Below are 17643 nucleotides of genomic sequence, written 5' to 3'. Positions count from 1 at the left end.
GGTAGGATGTGGAGAAAGAGGAACACTCCTCCATTGTTGGTGGGATTGCAAGCTGGTACAACCATTATGGAAATCAGTCTGGTAAGCTCCTGAGAAAATTGGAAATTGTTCCACCAGAGGACCCAGCTATACCACTTGTCGGCATATACCCCAAAGATGCTCCAACGTATAACAAGGACACATGCTCCACTATGTTCATAGCAGACTTATTTTAATAGCCAGAAATTGGAAATAACCCAGATGTCCCTCAACAGAGGAATGGGTATAGAAAATGTGTTATATTTATACAATGGAGTACTACTCAGCCATTAAAAACAAAGACTTCATGAAATTCACAGGCTATTTTATGAATGGATGGCTTTTTTTGACAAAGTATGCATTATTTTTAGTCACATTACTGAGAACGTCAAAAAGAGAAAAGTAGAAAATAAAACTGAAAGGATCTAATACAAATAAAGAATAAATGTAAAAAGTAAAAAATAAACTGTTTCCATGTGAACAGTATGTAACTAAGGCAAATACGGATCTACCCTGCCTCTCCCTCAACTCTTTCCTCACTGACCTTTTTCACTGTAATCAAGTGTAGAAAGAAAGAGAGGAAAGTTAACTTAAATAATCTTTTTGCGAATATTTAATTTTTTTAAAAATAGACTTGCTTTAGGAAGTCTTGGTACTTTAACATTAAATTAAAGTTCACAAAGAAATATATAATTTATGATTTTATATATATATAAATGATGAAATAGTCTAAAAATACTCCAGCATATACAGAGAGGTAGAAAAGATGAGTGCTTAGAAATAATCATCGTAAAGTCTACTATTCTTTTTTTGGCCATGAGGAACACTCCCATCTCTTTAAAATACAAATTATGCTCCTGTTACAGAGGGTGCAATATCAGTGCAAACAGCTCTATCAAGCTTCCTATTATAAACTATAATTCTAGGCTTTATAGCTTGGCTCTTTCAGAGTAAAGTATGTTGGGCAGAGTCTAAGCATACAAATCGTCAGCCAAAATACATTCAATTTGGTTGAGCTGTCCTTTTTCGAAGAATGGAAATTGGAGCATTCTGCTCTGCATGCAGAGAGTGCTTGGCAGGGTCCTGTTCGAATGCCTTCTGGTATTGTGACAAACCCCAAAAGGATTTGAAGGAGACAGCTTATTTAGATGCTGTATTATTCCAAATTGAATTATGTTAAAGGTCTGTTATAGTTTATGTAAATCTTTCATTTCACATTCTGTACTAGAGTCTATATGTTACATTTAGTTCAAAATTGTTGGAATGTGCACACAATGGTGTAGGCAATATCTACAGTACTTGAAGGAATTACTGAGTTTATATAGCCCTTATGATCATAGCCTTCTGTAGCCACTACAACATTAATATGCAATTTAGTAAATAAGCTGTGTTTACAGATGTTGCTGAAGTACTGCAGAAATAGAAACATAATTTGAAATAAAAATCTGTAGGTTTTGCCTAGGAAGCACAAGGCCCTGGGTTCAGTCCCCAGCTCCGAAAAAAAGAACCAAAAAAAAAAATCTGTAGGTTTATCTACTAATATAATAGAGTATTCTGATATATATATGTGTGTGTGTGTGTGTGTGTGTGTGTGTGTGCGCATGTGTATATCTGATTCTATGTATATATATGTATTTATAACTGTATATATACATATATATTTCCCATACACATATTTTCTTGAAATAATTCAAAGAGGTTTATGGGCTTATCTTTGGTTTTGATACTTGGATTGTAACATCACTTTTTGTGATAGAGTTATATTTGAAGTTGATATAGTGTTAAAGTGATACAGTGTTAGAGCATTATAATAATAGAATATTATTCTTGGTTCCAAATATTCTACTCGACAATGCTATGCTGGTATTTCAAACACTTATGTCCATTGAATAATCATTAAAACTTGCCTCAGTGTAAAATACTTTTTGATTTTTATAAACTCTGGCATTCTGTAACTAGAGAAAGAGGAACAAGGTCCTTATCTTAGTGAAGCTTGTTGAAGAAGTTACCAGCTCTATCAATAACACCTCATCTAGGTTATGAGGGAATGCTAGGGACCAGAAGAGTAATGCCAGAAAATATCAGTGTTATACCATGTGGAAAACATTGTTAGTCATTATTTTCTCATTCAAAGATGTATTTATAGTAATACAATCCCTATTTAAAAAAACCTTTACTTCTACATCCCATATTTTAAACCTTTTATGTCTGTAGAAAATTCTTTTAATACACTGATATCTTTTATATATTTATTACCTGATGAATGTGTTGTTTCTTCAAATATTAAACCACATTCACGTTGTCTCCCCTTTAACATGGCACCTGGAATTTCCCAATAATTGTGTTTTTCTACTAGCTGCTAATATATTGACTACTAAAATCAATAAACAGGAAGCTTAATGACCTACATCAGTTTACTTCTGTTACGTCTTCAGGGAGCTCTGATATCTTTTATTGTTCTTCTAGTTTTATTTTACTTTTAAAAATATACTCCCATGTTTGTTTGCAGGTAGAAGAGGGAGAGGAGAGTGAAGCAAACATCAAGTAATGTATCATTTTGACACATCCGCCGTTTGGTCAGTGGTGTGCAGTCTGCTATTTCTGATATAATAAATGTTTACCCTATTTCCACCTTAATAAATGCTCTTGGCTCCAGGACTTCGTTTTGTATTTCCATGGCACATAGCTTTAGAGAGAAAGAGACAATGTCTGTTCAAACTAATACAAAGTAAAGCTGGATAGAAAAATTAGATTCAAGAGCAGCTACCTCAGTGCACCTTTCTCAGGGAATCAATACTGTGCTACAGGGAGCATGTTGTGGTAAGACTGACAGCTGCTGGGTCAATTAAAGAAAGGGAAGTGAGCTGAAGGCCTTGAGGGAGGCAGGCTTTTGTGTGCTGTGATTAGGGTCATTGCTTCAGTAGTCAAAAAATCTCTTTACTTTATAAGAATTAAATAAAAGCTGTCTTTAAAAAATCTTAGAGTATGCGACCTGATCTATTTGAATATTGGCAAGATTACCATAGTCATATTTGGTAGAGTAAATAAACCTCAAGCAGCAATTATAACCTCTCATTAAAAGACTTAAAATTGCTATAAATTTCTTGGAAATGTTTGAATCCATGCAGAAATGTTCCAGTCTCATAAATAATTTTAAGTAATTTTGCCTGACTCACTTTCTTCAAGTTCAGTAAACTTTGTAGGAGGTTGTTTTCTTACCTCATCCTGTGTTCTATAGAATATTCCTCTTTTAAACATCTTAAAACTATCAGTCACTGTGGAGAAGATTTTATCTTTTTGATTAGTTGTTTATATGTGGAGTGATGGGTAGTTTTCATTTGATTTCAATGTCCAAGACAACCAGAAGGATTCACTGGGGATGGAGTTCCTAGCAGTTGATCAGCCTAGTGAGTCCTGTGATTCTAGTCCACTGAAAAAAAGCTGTAGTTTGTTAGCTACTGAACCACCATTGCAACCCCGTAAGCACTTCTCTCGATGAGATTTCTGCTGTGACAACGTAGGTACGTGTGCAAATGAAGTCCACACACAGATCTCTAACAATTTAAAGGAATCTGGGTTTTGAACACATTTCTTAACACTGACCTGGGTAAATGCTGGCCGAGCTAGAAGGGAGTTTCTATCTCAGATTCTTATTCTTGATAAGAAATCCATCCATTCTTCCTTCCTTCCTCTCTCCTCCCTTCCTTCCTTCCTTCCTTCCTTCCTTCCTTCCTTCCTCTCTCCTTCCTTCCTTTCTTCCTTCCTTCCTTCCTTCCTTCCTTCCTTCTTTTCTTCCTTCCTTCCTTCCTTCCTTCCTTCCTTTCTTCAGTCCACCTATTACCCCATCTCTCCTCCCCCCCTCTCTCCTCCTTCCCTCCCTTTCTCTTTTTTCTCCCTTGTTTGTGTTGGTTGAGAAATTGAACATAGGACACAAAATACTTAATAATTAGTTTCTCTTAGCTATAAGAACAACCATATAATACCTTTTAAAGATGTATACAGCTGTATAGCAAGACTCTTATTTGAGCTTGAGAGTATAAGCTAAATTAACAAAATTTTAAGAAATAAAATTAATAATACTCTTTATACATAACTTTCCCATTTATAGTATATTCTTTTTTTTTATTAACTTGAGTATTTCTTATATACATTTCAAGTGTTATTCCCTTTCTCGGTTTCCGGGCAAACATCCTCCTCCCCCCTCCCCTTCCTTATGGGTGTTCCCCTCCCAACTCTCCCCCCATTGCCGCCCTCCCCCCATAGTCTAGTTCACTGGGGGTTCAGTCTTAGCAGGACACAGGGCTTCCCCTTCCACTGGTGCTCTTACTAGGATATTCATTGCTACCTATGGGGTCAGAGTCCAGGGTCAGTCCATGTATAGTATTTAGGTAGTGGCTTAGTCCCTGGAAGCTCTGGTTGCTTGGCATTGTTGTACTTTTGGGGTCTCGAGCCCCTTCAAGCTCTTCCAGTTCTTTCTCTGATTCCTTCAACGGGGGACCTATTCTCAGTTCAGTGGTTTGCTGCTGGCATTCGCCTCTGTATTTGCTGTATTCTGGGTGTGTCTCTCAGGAGCGATCTACATCCGGCTCCTGTCGGTCTGCACTTCTTTGCTTCATCCATCTTGTCTAATTGGGTGGCTGTATATGTATGGGCCACATGTGGGGCAGGCTCTGAATGGGTGTTCCTTCAGTCTCTGTTTTAATCTTTGCCTCTCCCTTCCCTGCCAAGGGTATTCTTTTTCCTCATTTAAAGAAGGAGTGAAGCATTCACATTTTGATCAACGGTCTTGAGTTTCGGTTGTTCTAGGGATCTAGGGTAATTCAAGCATTTGGGCTAATAGCCACTTATCAATGAGTGCATACCATGTATGTCTTTCTGTGATTGGGTTAGCTCACTCAGGATGATATTTTCCAGTTCCAACCATTTGCCTACGAATTTCATAAACTCGTTGTTTTTGATAGCTGAGTAATATTCCATTGTGTAGATGTACCACATTTTCTGTATCCATTCCTCTGTTGAAGGGCATCTGGGTTCTTTCCATTTTCTGGCTATTATAAATAAGGCTGCGATGAACATAGTGGAGCACGTGTCTCTTTTATATGTTGAGGCATCTTGGGGTATATGCCCAAGAGAGGTATAGCTGGATCCTCAGGCAGTTCAATATCCAATTTTCTGAGGAACCTCCAGACTGATTTCCAGAATGGTTTTACCAGTCTGCAATCCCACCAAAAATGGAGGAGTGTTCCTCTTTCTCCACATCCTCGCCAGCATCTGCTGTCACCTGAGTTTTTGATCTTAGCCATTCTCACTGGTGTGAGGTGAAATCTCAGGGTTGTTTTGATTTGCATTTCCCTTATGACTAAAGATGTTGAACATTTCTTTAGGTGTTTCTCAGGCATTCAGCATTCCTCAGCTGTGAATTCTTTGTTTAGCTCTGAACCCCATTTTTAATAGGGTTATTTGTTTCCCTGCGGTCTAACTTCTTGAGTTCTTTGTATATTTTGGATATAAGGCCTCTATCTGTTGTAGGATAGGTAAAGATCTTTTCCCATTCTGTTGGTTGCCGTTTTGTCCTAACCACAGTGTCCTTTGCCTTACAGAAGCTTTGCAGTTTTATGAGATCCCATTTGTCGATTCTTGATCTTAGAGCATAAGCCATTGGTGTTTTGTTCAGGAAATTTTTTCCAGTGCCCATGTGTTCCAGATGCTTCCCTAGTTTTTCTTCATTAGTTTGAGTGTGTCTGGTTTGATGTGGAGGTCCTTGATCCACTTGGACTTAAGCTTTGTACAGGGTGATAAGCATGGATCAATCTGCATTCTTCTACATGTTGCCCTCCAGTTGAACCAGCACCATTTGCTGAAAATGCTATCTTTTTTCCATTGGATGGTTTTGGCTCCTTTGTCAAAAATCAAGTGACCATAGGTGTGTGAGTTCAATTCTGGGTCTTCAATTCTATTCCATTGGTCTATCTGTCTGTATCTGTACCAATACCATGCAGTTTTTATCACTATTGCTCTGTAATACTGCTTGAGTTCAGGGATAGTGATTCCCCCTGAAGTCCTTTTATTGTTGAGGATAGTTTTAGCTATCCTGGGTTTTTTGTTATTCCAGATGAATTTGCAAATTGTTCTGTCTAACTCTTTGAAGAAATGGATTGGTATTTTGATGGGGATTGCATTGAATCTGTAGATTGCTTTTGGTAAAATGGCCATTTTTACTATATGAATCCTGCCAATCCATGAGCATGGGAGATCTTTCCATCTTCTGAGGTCTTCTTCAATTTCTTTCCTCGGTGTCTTGAAGTTCTTATTGTACAGATCTTTTACTTGCTTGGTTAAAGTCACACCGAGGTACTTTATATTATTTGGGTCTATTATGAAGGGTGTCGTTTCCCTAATTTCTCTCTGGGCTTGTTTCTCTTTTGTATAGAGGAAGGCAACTGATTTATTTGAGTTAATTTTATACCCAGCCATGTTGCTGAAGTTGTTTATCAGCTTTGGTAGTTCACTGGTGGAACTTTTGGGATCACTTAAATATACTATCATGTCATCTGCAAATAGTGATATTTTGACCTCTTCTTTTCCGATCTGTATCCCCTTGATCTCCTTTTGTTGTCTGATTGCTCTGGCTAGAACTTCAAGAACTATATTGAATAAGTAGGGAGAGAGTGGGCAGCCTTGTCTAGTCCCTGATTTTAGTGGGATTGCTTCAAGTTTCTCTCCATTTAGTTTAATGTTAGCAACTGGTTTGCTGTATATGGCTTTTACTATGTTTAGGTATGGGCCTTGAATTCCTATTCTTTCCAGGACTTTTATCATGAAGGGGTGTTGAATTTTGTCAAATGCTTTCTCAGCATCTAATGAAATAATCATGTGGTTCTGTTCTTTCAGTTTGTTTATATAATGGATCACGTTGATGGTTTTCCGTATATTAAACCATCCCTGCATGCCTGGGATGAAGCCTACTTGATCATGGTGGATGATTGTTTTGATGTGCTCTTGAATTCGGTTTGCCAGAATTTTATTGAGTATTTTTTTGTCGATATTCATAAGGGAAATTGGTCTGAAGTTCTCTTTCTTTGTTGGGTCTTTGTGTGGTTTAGGTATAAGAGTAATTGTGGCTTCGTAGAAGGAATTCGGTAGTGCTCCATCTGTTTCAATTTTGTGGAATAGTTTGGATAATATTGGTATGAGGTCTTCTATGAAGGTTTGATAGAATTCTGCACTAAACCCGTCTGGACCTGGGCTCTTTTTGGTTGGGAGACCTTTAATGACTGCTTCTATTTCCTTAGGAGTTATGGGGTTGTTTAACTGGTTTATCTGTTCCTGATTTAACTTCGGTACCTGGTATCTGTCTAGGAAATTGTCCATTTCCTGAAGATTTTCAAGTTTTGTTGAATATAGGTTTTTATAGTAAGATCTGATGATTTTTTGAATTTCCTCTGAATCTGTTGTTATGTCTCCCTTTTCATTTCTGATTTTGTTAATTTGGACGCACTTTCTGTGTCCTCTCATTAGTCTGGCTAAGGGTTTATCTATCTTGTTGATTTTCTCAAAGAACCAACTTTTGGTTCTGTTGATCCTTTCTATGGTCCTTTTTGTTTCTACTTGGTTGATTTCAGCTCTGAGTTTGATTATTTCCTGCCTTCTACTCCTCCTGGGTGTATTTGCTTCTTTTTGTTCTAGAGCTTTTAGGTGGTATTCTTAAGGGAAATTTTTTATGAAATTTAAAGATTTCCTATTTGATTGAAACCTTTTTCTTCTCAGGATTCCTATTAGCTGACCATAGAAATTCCTACTGCATTTTCTAAGAATAGTTATTTTTGCTGTTCTTGCTATTATTTCTCCTTAATATATTATCATGAGCTTCCTTCTGTTCTCTATATACATGTCTATACACTTTACAAAACCTTGAATGTTTAAGTTCCTGCAAAAGGGATCAGTTCACTGGTGGGTAAGGGTGGTATATCCCTTTAATTCTAGCACACTGGAGACGGTGAGTTCGTGGCTGTCCTGGTCTAGGTGAGTTCTAGGTTAGCCAGGGCTACACAGAGAAACCCTGTGTCAAACAAAGAGCATCAACAAAAAAATATTATTCTGCTTTATTTATATCTTACCAATAATCACTCAGTCTTTTTATGAAACAAGTACTCCAAACTTATCTGTAACTTTCAAAGATGGGAATGTGTCATTCTTATCTTTAAACCACGTCTTGAATATTTGTAAGGTAAGTCTGCAAATAAATGAGACTGCATACAAGCCAAAAAGCTTAATGTGATTATACAAACAGCATACTTAACTTTAAGGAAATGTGGTATATTTGAAATAAAATTGGTGTCCTAGTTAGGGCTCTATTCTGTGAAGAGGTATTTTCACCATGGTAGCTTTTATGAAAGAAAACATTGAAGTTGGGGCTGACAGAGGTTTGGTTGTATGAACATCGTGAAGGGAAACATCATAACATAGAGGCAGACATGGTGATGGCTGACACTTCTACATCTTGATCCTCAAGCCACGGAATGAGAATGTGACTAGGCATGACTTTATCATGCATGAGACCTCAAACCTACTTCCACAGTGACACACTTCCTCCAACAAGGCCACACCTACTCCAACAAGGCCACACCTACTCCAACAAGGCCACACCTACTCCAACAAGGCCACACCTACTCCAACAAGGCCACACCTACTCCAACAAGGCCACACCTACTCCAACAAGGCCACACCTACTAATAGTGCCACTCACTCCCTTTGGGCCAAGCATTCACACACATGAATCTATGAGGGCCATTCTTAAACCACCACAATAGGCAAATAAAAACTTAGTATCAATAATCATTTTGATATTAAGCACTGGTTGGATGATATTGACAGTGTATAATATAATCAGACATAAGTATACAAAAATTTAGTAATTAGTATTTTGATAAAGGAATAAGAAATGTTAATTTTAAACTTTATATTAAATCTATTGAGTATTCTTAGAACAAGTTTAAGCTTATTCTTCAGTATAAAGTATGTAAATACAAGTAGATGAATATAAGAACAACATAATATACATGAAAAATTGTTATTTTAAGTAGCCATGTTTTTCTTAGAATATTTTAATAGGCATTTATGCATTATGAGAAATTTAAAATATTTTCCTTCAGCAAATATTAATATTCACCTACTGGCTACATTATATTGAACAGATAATTTTAAAAGATAGTTTTACAGATCATTTAATTTTATATAAATATGAATAACATCCAGTTTTATAGCTCAAGTAGATTTTTTCTGTCATTCAAATAAAGTTTGGGATATTCATTATTATTTTGTTATGATTTCAAAGACAAATATCAGAGTTTAAGTTTGCTTAAAATCTGTGCCATAATCCTCAATGAGCCTTACATATCGTTTAGCATATAAATGTAAAATTAAATACATCAATTGCCCACCACTTTATTTACTTACAATAGAAGTTTTGAACGTTTAAATAAATGTTCCAACATTGCATATTAAGATAGGGGAAGAGTTTGTAAGTTTTATAGTATCCTTTAGCTTTTTGGTACAAAAAATTATCCAAATGTGCCCGTACGAGCGCGCACGCACATACACAGGCACGCGCGCGCGCGCGCACACACACACACACACACACACACACACACACACACACACAAATCCTATTTATGTATCTAGATGCTTTAAGTAAAATGAGTATGACATTTAATTATGTTGATAACAAGAAATTGAGAAGCAAGCATTCAAAAATGATGTATTCTTGGCTGAAATTTCCAGATTATCACACTAGGATCTGAAAGGTTGAGGAGGGAGCTGCTAGGACTTGGCTCATTCCTACTTGGTATCTCCATAGTCTTTCTAATCCATCTAGCATGTCAGTCCTGGCTTCACTGCAGAAGAGTCACTTCCTGAAGTTGAACTTCTTATGTGAATATCAATGTTTCAAAAGAAAGAGACCAACAGCAGCAAGTTCTCTTCAAACAAGACTAAGGATGTCATAATACTATTTCTACCACATTCTACTGATCAAAGCAACTGGATGTAGTTTAAGGGAAGTTACTTTCTTCTCAGTTGAAATGCAAATATATATGTTGCTGTCTCTAATACACTATGCCTACCATATCTTCTTAATTTTTGTCAATATCTGTAAAAATGCAACTCTTTCAAAGTACGAGATATAAAGTAGGTGATTAGGAAATGTTTGCTCAATGAAGTAATTTTAATTAAGCATGTGTGGTCATACCAGTCATGAAAATGGGGCTATGGAGATTGTATCTTGCATGAGCACTTAGGTACATTTGTTCTTCTGAGGGACCTGGTTTTGGTTCCTGCTATACACCCTGGAAGCTCACATAATCTGTAATTACAATTTCAGGAGATCTGATACTCTCTTCTGAGCTCCACAAGCATCACACATGTAAGTGGTACACATATATAAGTGTTTGTGCAAATCAATCATATACATATTAATATTTATTATGTAGTATTTAATATAATCATATTTATATCATATGTTATAAATGCAATAATTACAATATATATTGAAATGTGTTTAAATATTTTTAGTTGTCCTGTCAGTTTGCATAAAGGAACTATGAAATTTGGATTATCACCTGCAGATTTATCCAGCTGTGACTTGCAAATGTTCGAATTATTCAAAACAGGTTTACAAGCCAATATCTTTCAGATTGTGCTCAAAGACTTCACTGTTTTGTGTTATTTTGAAAATGAAATTATTATATAAAACTAGTGTGAATAATTTTTCCTTTATGAAATATAAAGCTGACCTTGCACTGAATTTTAAGACATTCAATAGAGAAGAGATTTCCAACAAAAGGTCAAATGTTGCCTTTGCAGAGTAAACTTCATAGAAAAATCAAAACCATACCAATCTCATCTCCATTCTTTTGTTCAATAGTGTGGTCTGACTCTTAAGAATGATTAAGCTAATTAACCAAATAAATAAAGTTTCCAAAATAATACAGTAATCCCAATTCTGCAAGAGGAGTAAATAGAGATGACTAACAAATCCAAATGTCAAATATTGGGTAATATTTTCCTTGAATTCCTATGAACTATTAAATGTGCTATACTATATATGTACATTTATGATATATTATTTTGTAAAGAATGTAATTGGAGGGGAATGGGGACTATACCATGCAATATTATCTGGCTAATTAAGTCATATGATGGTGTCACATGACAACCAATTTTTAGAATTATGACACTAGTGCATCAATACGGAGACTCCTTGACAATTTGCTTATCCCAATGATCCTCTGAAGCAGAGAGGGCTGCGGGTAAAGGATCATCCCTGCTGGAATTGCTAATGTAGTGGCTCTTCTCAGATCACCATAGACCTCTCAGCCTCAGTGTCTCTGCCTCTGCTTTCCCATATGTAAAGTGCAAGTGCTAACCTCATGTTGGGAGTCAGGATAAACAGATGAATATACGTGACAAAATCCTTTCAAGAGAAATAACTTTGAAATAATTTTTCAAGTTGTATTTCTGGGAAGAATTTCACTGTGGAAATTATGATGAAATGTGGGTCCTAGATTCAGCGAATGAATTCAGTGCTTCCCATTTAATCCTCAACTTCATAATTCCACTACACTAAAAACCAAACAAGCAAAATGACAAAACCAAAACCAAAACCAAAACAAAAACCCGTGAATCTCAGCAATCATGAGGGTAGGTCTGCATGCATCTTCCTGGAATGTTACTCATTATGATTCACTAAATTAATTTTCACAAAGAAATTTTATCTAAATAATGATGCATTGTTGATTCACTTTTTATTAGATATATTTCTTTACTTACTTTTAAATGTTATTCTCTTTCCTGGTTTCCTGTCCATAATCCTCCATCCTCTCCCCTCCCCCATATGGGTATCCCCCCCCCCATTTAGTCAAATTCATGTCCTATGAGAATACTTTTTAACATTTAAAATCCAAAGCAAGATATAAATTTTTAGATCTGATGATGACTCTCTCACAGCAACTTTACACATATCTGTGAAATTGCTGTGGAATAAAACCTGTTAAAAACCTAACAACTGAGTGTTTTAGCTAGTGGTGTTTATCTTCTGTATTTTTGTCTGTGAGTCTTCTGGGATCTTTTTACCCTTACCACTTCTCACAGTCTTTCCTTGAAGTATTTTCTCAGATGCTCTGTGCAGTACTCTCCTTGGAAGGCTCCTATTTCCCAGTATCCCCTCCTAAATGACCCTGCTTGAAAAGTTTCTTGGAGGTAGGTGTTATCCTGCTGTGATAATTGTTAATGTGCTCATTAGTGTTCTAAGAAAATGGACAAATTTGCAACCTAGTTTTTTTTTTTTAACTTGAGTATTTCTTATTTACATTTCGAGTGTTATTCCCTTTCCCGGTTTCCGGGCAAACATCCCCCTCACCCCTCCCCTTCTTTATGGGTGTTCCCCTCCCCATCCTCCCCCACTTGCCGCCCTCCCCCCAACAATCTAGTTCACTGGGGGTTCAGTCTTAGCAGGACCCAGGGCTTCCCCTTCCACTGGTGCTCTTACTAGGCTATTCATTGCTACCTATGAGGTCAGAGTCCAGGGTCAGTCCATGTATAGTCTTTAGGTAGTGGCTTAGTCCCTGGAAGCTCTGGTTGCTTGGCATTGTGCAACCTAGTTTTAATGCATTTTTGCCTTCTAAAGAGCAATAAATATAATTTCTGAACGTTTCTTAGCATTTTTCCTGGCATGCTCAGTAACATTCTTTCTCTTCCTTGGAATGGAAACTGAGTCTCAAAATATAAATTAAATAATGTTCTGTCCCCTTCAAACAGTTTTGAGTTACTTACAAAATCTCTTTCCATTTTGTTTAGAGACAGATCTGCGGTAGCTTTGTCAGATAGTTCACAGTGAGGCACAGGTAACTTTAAATCTTCCCTAGAGTTGCTGTAAAGTTTTGTGGTATACAAAGTGTCCAAGCTAGGGTTGTATTTGCTCTCTTTAATTAAGATTAACCATTAAGTGCTATGAGTTTTTCTCCTCATCTTGAAAGTTGAGAAGAGATACCTAAGTGTAAAATAAATTGTTATAAGTGCTATCTTTGGAAAGAGCATCAATTAGAGGTTAAAATCAATATTTCTATGTGAAAGTTATGGCAAACATGATTTCTATGTTTAAGAAAGTGGTTCTAATGTCTGCTGATGTAACTGTGTTGCAAAGTGCACGATGAGAATCACCTTAACATTTTATTTTCTAAGATGCCTGAGGAAAAATTAGGTCTGAAAAACCAAATGTTTATAGTACATAAAATCTTAATTATTATAATTATGCATTATAACTGTGGTTTCATTAGTTGTGGAAAAAAGTTCAGTAATCAGTGGAAATATGGATATAGGTATAAAACCATACCATGAAACCGTTATCACAGTGATGTCCTATATGTAGGGATGTACTTTGCTCATACATTCAAACTGCGCATAACCGCACAACAAAGCATTCCGTTTCTTAAAGTAGGTCAAAAGTTTATAGGATTTTTAATAGAAGCTCTTATCAGCTTTGTGCTTACATAAATGGGATGGTTGATATATGTTGGATTTCTATAATAACCAATTTGATATATATATTTATTAGGTAGTTTCTGTGTAGTAGACATAGATAACACTGGTCAGTTAAGCATATGAAGTAAAACATTCTTTAGTATTGCATATGTGGAATCAGTAAGACTTGGACTATTAGATCTAGCATCAAGCCCATTCAGTGGTAATTAGTCAAGCAAAAACGGATTTCAGATAGTAACTGACATGCGATAATGTTTTGGCTTAGAAATAAAAATTAAGGAGTAACTTGGGAAACATGGCACATATGAGGTAAAAATAACAGTGTTGAAAGAAGAAACTCAGACATTTAAAACAACATTTCATCATGGACTGGCAAGAGCTCCTTCTCAGGTCATGGCACAAAGAGCAGCAGAGGAGCCTGAGATGTGAGCAGTCAGCACATTTAAGGGTGGAAATTGTGAATAAATGAGCAAGAAGTCTGAGTGACATCTTCCAGGAAAGAAAAGAAAGTGACCAAGAAATTTTTTTAAAAAATGAGAAAACTAATAGAAAAATATAGATTGGATAAACAAAAATGTTAAAGACAAGGGCTATGAAGACACAGCTCAGGGGCAAATCAGGAAATGGTGAAAAGGAAAACAAGCTAGAACAAGGGAAAGGGAAGGAACATAAGCAGGAAAGAGAACAATGAACCAGGTCTAAGGAAAATGGGAGAGGAAAAAGACAGCAAGAAAAATGAAAGTGTGGCCGTAGGGACATGGCAAGGGATTCCTTATGTGAATCTTAGAATTTCAATGTACACCAGCTAACTAGTGTACATAAAGTCAGCTGTATATGCTACGAGGTTGACTCCAGTCAAGAACGCCACTGCCACTTGGCGGTCCCAGACACACACTGAGTGGGCATGTTTATAATTGCAGCTCGAATCCATTACTCGATTGGGTACACCATGAAACCCTTCACTGAACTTGTAGAGAGGCCAAAGGACAATGGCGGTGGTGTACAGGAGGACACACAAGAAAGTCATGCCTGTCAAGAAGGTGGAGAGCGGGATGAGCAGATTTTTGGTGCATTTCCCAAGGTAGAGTAGGATAACCACCATGGTTAGGATGAAGCAAATGATATACACGGACAGACACCACTGCAGGACAGGTTCCTGCGTGTACAGGTGTGGGTTGTTGAGGAAGAGAAAAATGATACAAGCTACGAAGGACTCAAAAACCTTTAGCATCCCAGTCTTAGAGGCCATGTAGCCAGTGATATCTCCAGGCCTTGAATGAGTCCAGGTCACCTCTGTCGCATAAGCCACACAGGAGATGCACGAGAATATAATGGCGCAGACAGCATATTTTCTGATGTATCCATAAGACATGAATCGCACATAGGTGATAGGATAGATGATGGAAGATGACAAACAGAAGAGTACAGCATAGCAGGCACACGTGATGGGGAACTCCCGCCATGACAGTGGCAAGCTTCTCTGGAGTCCAGCCATCTCCACGGCCAGGACGATCACTGTCATGGCGAAGCTGAAGCACCAGGAGAACAGGCACCAGCTTCCCATGGGGCCCATCCAGGCACCCACATAAATCACTAGCGAGAAAGCTGTGCATGTAGATGCCAACTGCAGCAGCCGGAGAAGGCCCAGAGGCCGGATCAGTGCCCGAGGGGATGCCACGATAATCAAAGAGTCCAGGCCTGGGATTATGGACTTCGTGAAGGTGGTGTGAGTCACCGTTGCTGGTATGGATGTCATCTAATCTGAAGAACTGACAAAGTTCCGGATTGTGAAGAGAAATTGAGTCTCAGTCATGAAAAAGCCTGGTTAGAATACGTCCCCAAACTGTGGCTTCTGAAGTTGTTCATGCTGTTAGCTTTTTAAAGTGCTTCAATGTCAAAGTATACCTGTTCTCTCTTGTGTCTGTGACTTCGGCAGTTATGTGTGTTTTAAAGGTGGTTGGTGTTGCGGGTAGGCAGTACGTATTATACTTCCCCTTTAATTAAAAAAAAAAAAAACTCTGGCAGTCAATAATCTATAGCTTCAGTTCTGGCCTTTAAGTACAGAGTTCCCAGGCCAGGCTTGGAAACGGCTCAAGAATTTTTATCGACTTACTAAAAATCTCATTATTTAGAGTCCATCCTAAAGGAAGTAAGAAAGTAAGAGATGGATGGATGTCCTTTCTCCCTACTTCCTTCTGTGAATCAAACGACAACACACACACACACACACACACACACACACACACACACACACACACACACACACAACCCACGAAACTAGGTGAAGAATCCAGCAAGGTCTTAGAGAAAGCTCTCATACTGAAGAACAGCTATGACGTCTCTCTTATCTCAGTGTTAAAAAATAGACCCTGCTTCCTTTAAGCTTCCTTTAGCTTTAAGGGCTTCCTTGACTTTGAAATTTACTGCCTCTTTTTTTCCCCAGTTATAAAAGATGACTAAGTAGGCCTATTATTATTTTAATTTTTTCAAAATGGATTTTCATTTAGCTCAGGTTAGCTTGGAACCTAGTCTGCATCTAAGGCTGGCCTTAAACTCTTGATTCCCCTGTCTCAATGTCACAAGTGGTGGGAATACAAGTTTTCCTATGTGGTACTATTTTAGTCCTGTTCTTTAATAAAGAAGTTTGATAATGGTCACTCATTTCTCTCTTTGCTATATGGTGAGAGAGGGATTGAGGTCTTAATAGATATGGGATATCATCAGAATGTACTGTACATGTATACAGACCTGTTCCTTAGTCTCTCCTGGTTTTCTTCGTTTCTTGGATAGGCCTGACATGCCTCAAATTACATATACAGATATGTATAAATATTGTTTTTTATTGACTCTTTGAGCTTTGGGTTCCTATGGTTTCTCTGGTAAGTCATAGAAATCTTGTCATATCCTTCTATACCTGGATGAATCTCCTTTTTAAACATCTTCATGTAAACATAACAGTAAAATATTCAATGACAACAAAGCAAACTCAGTATGGCCACAGTAGCCACGTCAAGTCAGTGTTTCATGTCCCAGAGTAAGTCTTAAACCAAATGAGAGAGTGAGTAGTTATCCCCACGACATTCATGCCACTAGCACGTGGTGGGCATTTCCTGTCAAGCCTGGTATTACTGCGGCTCACTGTGCTCACAGATGATTAAACTTAGGGCTTGTGTTTCTTCTCTAGCATTAAGCATAGCACTTTGTAGCACTAGGAATGTTAGCCAGGATGAATGAAGTTTCCATGTCAGTTCCACCTCAATGTCTCCTCTCCCTATGACTCAAGTTTGAAGGGTCTTGAGCAGTAAGATCTCACTGTCAAGGTCTTGAGGGTAATCTAGAATAGGAGCTATTAATAGCTAATAATGTTTACAGGGTTTTGTGAGTCAATGGCCACCATCTATAAAAAAAGATAAACCATTCTTCGCACCATGCTTTTCCAAAAGTCAACCAATTAAAGTTAACTTCATTTAAATTATATATATATATATATATTTAAGAAAGCTTCTACAATAATAGGTTTCCATATGACATTTTCAAAATTTCATTATTGTTCATCACCTTTCCTATGTATATTTCTCTAACTTGCTTTATCCTTGAATTCTCTTAAATTTTATTATTTTTTATTTGAAAACTCATACGTACAACTCCTCGGTCTTTGTGGGAGAGGGGCATTCAGATGGTAAAACCTGATGTCAGGAGACACAGACAAAGAAACAGTCTGTTCTGAACATGATGAATAGTTTTGCAGATAAACTCACAGACATTTTAAGAGCATGTGCAAGCCTCATTGTTTGTGGTTATGAAGCTGCCCCCATAGGTGAGTATTTATTGGTATGTCAATAAGCATCTAATGGTTGGACATATAACCTTATATAAGGGAAAACAAACTGGACTAAATGGTTTTGAAAAAATACTAAGCAGGTATAGGAAATTGTATGTCTATAAAAGGGGTAGTTATGGGAAGAGTTATAGGATGTTAGTGAATATGTGCAAAATATATTATATAGAATTCTCAAATAATTAATAGGAAAGTAGTCTGTATTAAATTATTGTTTGCTGTATGTGTGTATGATGCTTTTGGTGTGTGTG

The 17643-nt window shown here is 37.2% G+C and overlaps 2 protein-coding genes across 3 annotated transcripts in view; both read right to left on the bottom strand.

Annotated features, from left to right (window-relative positions):
- Galntl6 (polypeptide N-acetylgalactosaminyltransferase-like 6) overlaps window positions 1-17643 on the bottom strand; it is a 1251036-nt gene that overhangs the window by 989079 nt on the left and 244314 nt on the right. The gene's annotated exons all lie outside the window — the stretch shown is intronic.
- On the bottom strand, window positions 13498-17015 carry LOC100912321 (myeloid-associated differentiation marker-like). The gene has a single exon (XM_008771236.4). The coding sequence runs from the start codon at window positions 15308-15310 to the stop codon at window positions 14360-14362; it is 951 nt and encodes a 316-aa protein (XP_008769458.1). The 5' UTR covers window positions 15311-17015; the 3' UTR covers window positions 13498-14359.

This window comes from Rattus norvegicus, chromosome 16, assembly GCF_036323735.1.
Source record: "Rattus norvegicus strain BN/NHsdMcwi chromosome 16, GRCr8, whole genome shotgun sequence".
NCBI classification, from domain to species: Eukaryota; Metazoa; Chordata; class Mammalia; order Rodentia; family Muridae; genus Rattus; species Rattus norvegicus.
Note: the sequence above shows the minus strand (reverse complement) of the source record. Positions and strands in the feature narration are given on the sequence as shown.